General features: G+C 26.7%; 1 protein-coding gene across 1 annotated transcript; it reads left to right on the top strand.

Moving 5' to 3' along the window:
• The first annotated feature begins 1,302 nt into the window (after positions 1–1,302).
• LOC112596173 (pancreatic lipase-related protein 2-like) lies at positions 1,303–6,832 on the top strand. The gene is made up of 7 exons (XM_025341666.1): positions 1,303–1,577; positions 3,892–4,030; positions 4,147–4,298; positions 4,513–4,761; positions 5,058–5,246; positions 5,985–6,153; positions 6,561–6,832. Exons 1-7 carry the CDS (start codon positions 1,493–1,495, stop codon positions 6,583–6,585), a joined length of 1,008 nt encoding a protein of 335 aa, XP_025197451.1. The 5' UTR covers positions 1,303–1,492; the 3' UTR covers positions 6,586–6,832.
• Positions 6,833–7,640: the final 808 nt, after the last annotated feature.

The raw sequence follows: 7,640 nt of genomic DNA, 5'->3' as shown, positions 1-7,640 counted from the left end.
GAAGGAATTTTAGTTTGGCCTACATTTTATATAAATTGCTCGTTACTTAATTTAAAATAAGTTTGGGTATGATTTTTCCGACGATTGTAAACTGTGCTCAAAATAAAGATAAACTCAAAATCAGACATGTAAACTGCGCCCGAGTAAAATTTTAAAATCAATAGTTATATTTTTGCAGAATTTTTTTTAACATATTCATCAATTGGAATTTGACCATTATTATATTTATTAATTCAATTTTTTAACTTTTCACTTTTTAACTTTTAAACTTTTTGTTATAAATAAAATCGATACCAACATCGATAGTAAACAATAGATTTAATATCATCATAATTAATATATTATTATTAGTTTGGTTCAATTCAATCTTTATATTCAAATAATTATTGATTTTTTTAGATGATCGTTATTAGCCTTTTATGCACACGATTGTGTATTACCCGATTCATCTTTGAATTATTAAAGTTTGTTTAAACAATTATTTTCTAAAATTGTTAGTTGCCAGTCAATATTCTATGTTCAAGATTTAAACTTTAAATAAATTATTTAGTGGCTAATAAAATATGTTTACATAATTATAATATGTATATTAGATAACTAAAATATTGATTAAAAAAAAGTATCATTTGCTGAAGAATCATATAAATAACTACAGTTATGTTAGGTCCAACGTTTACGATATTTTTTTCAACTGAAAGGTAGATTATATTATTATCTAAAAACTGAAAACAATTTCTACCCATACAAGTCACAGTTTATATTAGAATTTCCTCATTGAGTTGAACAATGTTTTATAAAAAATTTTAAAAAAAGATGTAATTTTAGAACACTAGCATATGTTATAAAAGCATAAGACTTGCGCGTTGATAGAGTTCGAAGCGGAACTATTTGTACCTATATATATGCTAAAATATTGTATAGCTATTTTTTCATAGTGCACCATAAAATAACGTGTCATCATAACAAATTATGTACATTTGGTAATATCATTGTATTTACATAATAATTAACTAATGGTGATGTATACCAATAGTATGAATAATTTATTGGTAGCTGATGTTGTAGATAAATTGATATTGCAGAAATAGACGATAGCTGTTCCTAAGACATTCGATATTTCGGGGTCAACAGTCAAAATCGATAAAATCACATCGCTAGAATCTCGTCTGAAGTAAATAAAATGTTTTTTTTTTTCATTCAGACACACGTACACGCGCACGCGCGAGCACACACACACACTTATAATTATAATTATATGATGTGTTTTTGAGATATGATTTTTCGTCATAATAAGTGCACGAGTTGGTTGTGTGCGGTGCCGCAAGCAGTACATTATGATACCATTTGACAACTGTGTAGATAATAGGTACTATAATATTATATAAGAATTTTTCCTTTATTTGTATGTTAAAAGTGGAGATGAAATTAAATTAAATTCGACTATCAAACACCATACAACGATCTTGTGTGTTCGAAGTATTATTGTGTAAGAATGATAACGACTTCAAAGTATTTCATGAGTAGCAGCAACGTTATGCTGTTAATTATTTTGCAATACTGCATTGTGTTACCAAGCGGTGAGTACTTTTCATTTATGTCGAGTCGGCATTTGCTACGTGTTTTGTTTGAGAACGCAACATCGTTTCGATCAAAAAATCTCGAATTTAAAATTTTACAGTCGAACCCATTATTACTAGGAGGATTTGATTGTTATTTCAAAATTAGTGAATAGTTTTTGTATCGATTTCGGACGAATGAAGATTGTTGTCATCGTTTATGACCGTCAGATAAAGGCATTTAGAGATAACTTTGGATCCTCTTTAATGACATTATTATGTAAAATGACGTAAATTAACGAATAGTTGGTACACCTTTTTCAATAATTGTATTTTCATGAACTAACGCATTTATAATTTATGTAAGAAAACATTTCGTACCTACCTGCCTTAATGCACTAACCTTATAGTTATTTAACAGTCAGTAATATTTTCCTAGTGTTAATTATACACTGCGATGACAAAACAAAGTGTAAAAAATATACAATAGTATTCTAAATGAATTAAAGACTACAACAAAGTTCATAAATTTAAAAGTAGTGAATTAAATTTTAATTTTCAAATACAATCCAACAGATTGACCAAACATAAAAATTCTCCGCGCGTAAGAAAGTTATATAAAACGATACACGATATATCAATTAAATATTAATATAATCAAAACACTGTATCATACTACAGAAAATTGCCCGATATTATAATTGTGTTAATTTTGTGAAGCTGTTACTATAGAGGCCAATACGCACAGTTAGGTCAATTGATTGCTCGTTTTATTATCTGCAGTCAGTTTATATAATATATATATATATATATACGTGTGTATTATACAGAGTGTATTTTATGTACATGTAGTTTTTTTTTTGTTTTTTAATAACAATTTAAAATTTCTTGAGAATACGTCGTTCTTGATTGTTTTTTTTGCCATATAAATAGATAATACAGCGAATTAGCGTTAAGCAGTTTTAATTTTATGTTGTTTGTTTTAAAATAAAAATAAATTGGTCTATAATTCAATGTAAAAATATTAATTTAATTTCATTCTCTTTTTGGGTTTTTTTTTTAAAATAATATTTTAATTTTTAAACTATAGATATTAGCATTTTTAAATATCAATATTTTACATACTTACTCCAAAATTGCTTAAAAATTCAAACCCAACTAATGAGATAACATAAATAATATTCTTACATTTTATAGCTTGTTAATTTGGTCAATTCATTTTAATATTTGACTTATAAACATAACATTGAAATTGCTAAATGTTCAATATTGGTATATGCTGCGTTAGTAAAATGAAGATAAACGTATGGGTACATGATGTCTTTATGAGTTCGTTTCGATTCATAGTCGATTCAATAATCAAGAGTTTGAAAAATAATCACTTTATCCTAGATTCACTAAAAATATAACCGGTATATAACAGCGTGAAAAAAAATACGATATGATAGTATAATGATCAGACAATGAATATTTAATCATAGTAGGTATGAGATTATTTATTTAATGAGTAACTCGCAAAATAGGCGTACATTCTTTAAATTTTAATTGCGAAAAAATTAAAAAACTGTTAGTTTTGCAAGCTTTTAAGAAAGTATTTGTCTAATCTAACCGATTGCTACGTTCATACTAAGCAAGTTACAATTATTATTAGTTTTGCATCAATTTTTTTTTCATTTATGTGACATACAGTATTGTGAACCAAGTGAGCCAATCATAGAATTGATCTATCGAAAATTCAATGCGCTCAACTCTATAACCTTACAGATTTTTAAACATTATAATTAGATATGATACAAATTTCTGTAAATCAATTATATTTCATAGTCTACTATTTATTTAGAGGAGGAGATGGATCGTCTTGTCAAGAGGTGCTTTGCCTCTCCTAGTCACCCCAAACTGCATCACTGTTGCAGGACGATAAATAATAATAATAATATATGATGTTTAATATTTCAAAGTCATGGTTGAAATCCTATTTAAATTAATTAAAATTTGAAATTCGATAGAATACAAAAGATTTAATGCCCATTTCTTTTGTCCCGGTCAAATAGCAGTTCAACAGTACTTCATAAAACAAGTCGATCACAAGGTTTACTTGTTACACTACTATATAATCTTTAAATGTATTTTTTTAATATCTATTTTAAAACTCTACTTCACACAATATTTATCTGATAGATTACTTATCAGATGATAATGATGGTGTAGATACGTCCATGAAAATCCTAATAAATATTTGTGCAGTTTTAAATTTTAATTATTTTATGTTTTGATCATAAAAATTAAAAATAGATCTCAAATAATTGTATGTAATAAATTATAAATTTATGTATAGGCAACTGTTTAAAATTTGTTCACACTGTTGATTATTCGATCAAAAACCAAGATCCAACGTTAAAAGAAATTCATTTTTCTTACAACAAACTTAAGATTTACAATATATCAAATCACGTATTTTATTGGCTCTATACCAGGTAATGTTTCATATGAGTCAAATAAATAACATATTTTTTGATATTTTTTATGACGCGCCAATTCAATATTCGTGTCCGTGTCATTTAATACGTTTGGCATGTTTAATTACTTTCAGAGAACAACCCAACGGTCAGCTTTTAAACATGAACGATCCGTCCATGATAAAATCGACAAACTTTAATGTCAAAAATCCGATAAAAATTTTAGTGCACGATTGGCTTGGCAGTTTCCAAGAAAAAGAATACTTTTGTACAGACGTAGTGAAAGGTTTGTAATTATTTCATTCGTACTGCAGTGAACAATTTTTTTAAAATTATTTATAGGTTAGCTTAAATCTGCAACAACTGTAACATTACATTAATACACTGATTTAACATATAATGAAATAAAAACATCCATTTCATACCATAAACGACTAATTATTGGCGAAATTATTGTCATTCTATACTCGTTGTTTACTACATTCATTATTTGTTCGCAGCTTATTTAAGCGCAAAACGGTGCAACGTGATTTGCGTGGATTGGATGCAGTTCTCATTTGAGCTAATGTATACATCGGCAAAAATCAATGCTAAACACATCGGTTATGATATAGCTAAGGTTTTGAACATTTTAACGAACAATATGAGTGTAGGGTCTGATAATATCCACTTGATAGGTCACGGTATGGGTGCACATATCGTCGGATACACTGGGAAAAAGTTAAACGGTCAAATTCCTCGGATAACCGGTATCTATACATCTAATGTTATTTTTTTAAGAAATACTCGTATAATAGTTATTATCGCTTACTTTATTGGGGAATAAAAGCCATTTTTCCTTTTTTTTTTTTTTACTGGAGAATAGTTATCATATCACTATACTTAACATTAAGGATAATAATATTATTTTGTGTTCGTTCGTTTTTATAAATACGCCTGACGTGATATATTTTTGTAATATTGCTTACCGCTGTATTATAAAATTAATCATCGCATTCTCGTTGTACAAGTAATACAGAAGATGTTTCTGTTCTGTATGTTTAAGGATTAGATCCTGTGATGCCATTATACATAAATACTGGTCCGAAATACAGGATCAATAAAGATGATGCGACATTTGTAGACATTATACATACAAATGGAAATAGCCTCGGATTGTTTGAGCCATTAGGTCATATAGATTTTTACCCGAACGGAGGAAAATCACAACTGAACTGCAAAATATTAGATAAAGGTATGTTATTACTTTTCAAGTAGAATATGTTGAATATCAATAGCTCAAAAATTTATATTGTAATAAATAAAAATTAATAAGTAAATATCTAATAACCATCAAGATTGTGTAAATACGTAATAAATTATACGAAACACAATATTCGATTCGTCATAGGTAATAGCGAAATTATTATTTTAAAATTTTTAATGTTTTAATTATATTTAATTTATACTCTGTTATTACTTTAGATTATTTGTCAGTTAAAAAAATAAAAAAAAAATAATAATAATATCAACATAATAATGATTAAATTATATAGATAATATTAACGTCTAATATTATAGAGAAAAAATCAGTTATTTAGATAGTTGTTTAAACTTTGCTGTAATGATTTTAGTATCGAGCGCTAGAAGTTTTTAGTATTTTCAGTTCTAAATTTTTTAATAGCCGCTGAAAAAATTTCAAACCAAAACAGTATAATACATTATTTATTTAAGAGCAATGGTGAAGCGCTAGTTTCGATCAAAAACTCGACCGTTATCGTCTAAATGATTGGAAATTTTTAATCGCAAATAAGTTTTAATACGTATAACAATATTATAGTTGTATCATTGATTATGTATACTACTGATACTAGTATTATTAATCAATGGTAGTAGATATGCATAAATATGTAATAATAATAGAGTATAGTCAGTATTCAGCATAGATGATCTAAACCGTGTAATAATTAAATTGTTGAGATTGTTTGTATAGTTACCGGTGGTGCGTGCAGCCATGCCAAAGCTTTAGAGTACTTCGCCTACTCAATATTGACTGAAGAAGTATGCAAAGCGTATCAATGTACCAGTTGGAACGAATATAAAACGGGCAAGTGCAGTAAATTCGTCAACAGTACATACATGGGCGAGCATGTGGACAAAAAGTACGTAGTTTTTTCGATTTTCCTAAATTCTTATTCGTTGTATAGCTATAGACGGTGAAAAGTGGTTTCAGTGATTTTCAACTTGTGGGTCGTGAAGCGCGTACTTTACTTGTATAAACTTTTAATAATTACAACAAATTTATAACATTTTAAAATTATCTCATGATGATTTTCAGTAGAAAAATGACAATAAATAATAAAAAAAAAAAAATGAAGCCTCAAACGATGGATACGATAATCAGAGATTTTCTTTCATTACTATTATCATTATTAAGTCTGCCTCAGAGAAAAAAAACTTTCTTTTCCAAATCCGGTCAAAATGTGTTGAAGGTCACTGGATTATACTGTGTATATTTATACCCAAAATAACGTTTTATAATACTATATCGGTTTTAATATTTTTTTAGACAAACCGGAAGTTATTATTTATGAATTTGAATTTCGACAGCGTACCGTACCATAATAATTATAGGTCGACGCAAACGTTTCGGATATGTTTATAGATTATAGATGGACCCGAATACTAAAACTGTATTGTCGTGATCATCACAATAAACCACAGCAAGTGAATAAACGCATTTACATACAACTAGGGCTCATCATTTGTAAAGTGTAATATACATTTTATTGTTATTTTTACCTGTTAAAAGTGAATAATAAATATCAAGTGTAAGTTGAAGTCTAGTAGTTTGCACGCGTATATTTTGTGGATCTACCCGATTTTGGTTTCGATTGAAGCTTTTGAATATATGTACCAGTCGTCATCACTCTCACACGAATTAAAAATTATCTTGTTTTTAATCGGTGTGTTTATTTCTTGAGATACAAAATTGAAACTATAGTATAATAATACAAAGAATAGAATAATTTGAAAATTTTTTTTATATACATAAAATATTTTAAATTCGTTGCATTTAAAGATGGAAATAAAAATGTAAGATAAAAATGGTTTTTATAAGAGATTCAGTATATTATATAACATTTCAGAGATACAGTTTTTTATACATAATAATTAATATTTATGTTGTAACTAATATTTATTGCAGCATTGATCAAATTTCTATCTACATATAATTAATTATCAAGATCAATAAATACTTGTATCTTCTTTTAAATCCTGAAGAGTTATGTACCTAGATTATGAAAATTATAAGTTGATAATATTCATTATTTTGTGGTATAAGACAAGTAAAAATTTCATTTGTAAAAGTGTATTATATAATAACTATATTTGATATTTATGTAAAATAACACATTTTAAATCAACAAACAAATAAAAATTTCATGATAATATATATATTATATAGTCAATATCAAATATATAATGTATATTATACTAAAATCAAAAATAAACAAGATAATAATTTTAAAATTAATCATAAGTTAAAATACTTTATACTTTTATAAATAACAATAATATGAGTGTTAGTAGGGTTAATGTTAAATACGAAACTTAAGTAGATATATTATTTGGTAATAAGTATAAA

Source organism: Melanaphis sacchari, unplaced genomic scaffold (assembly GCF_002803265.2).
Source record: "Melanaphis sacchari strain LSU unplaced genomic scaffold, SCAv2.0 Contig305_pilon_pilon, whole genome shotgun sequence".
NCBI lineage: Eukaryota > Metazoa > Arthropoda > Insecta > Hemiptera > Aphididae > Melanaphis > Melanaphis sacchari.
The sequence above is the reverse complement of the archived record's forward strand: the minus strand, read 5'-3'. Positions and strand labels throughout refer to the sequence as shown.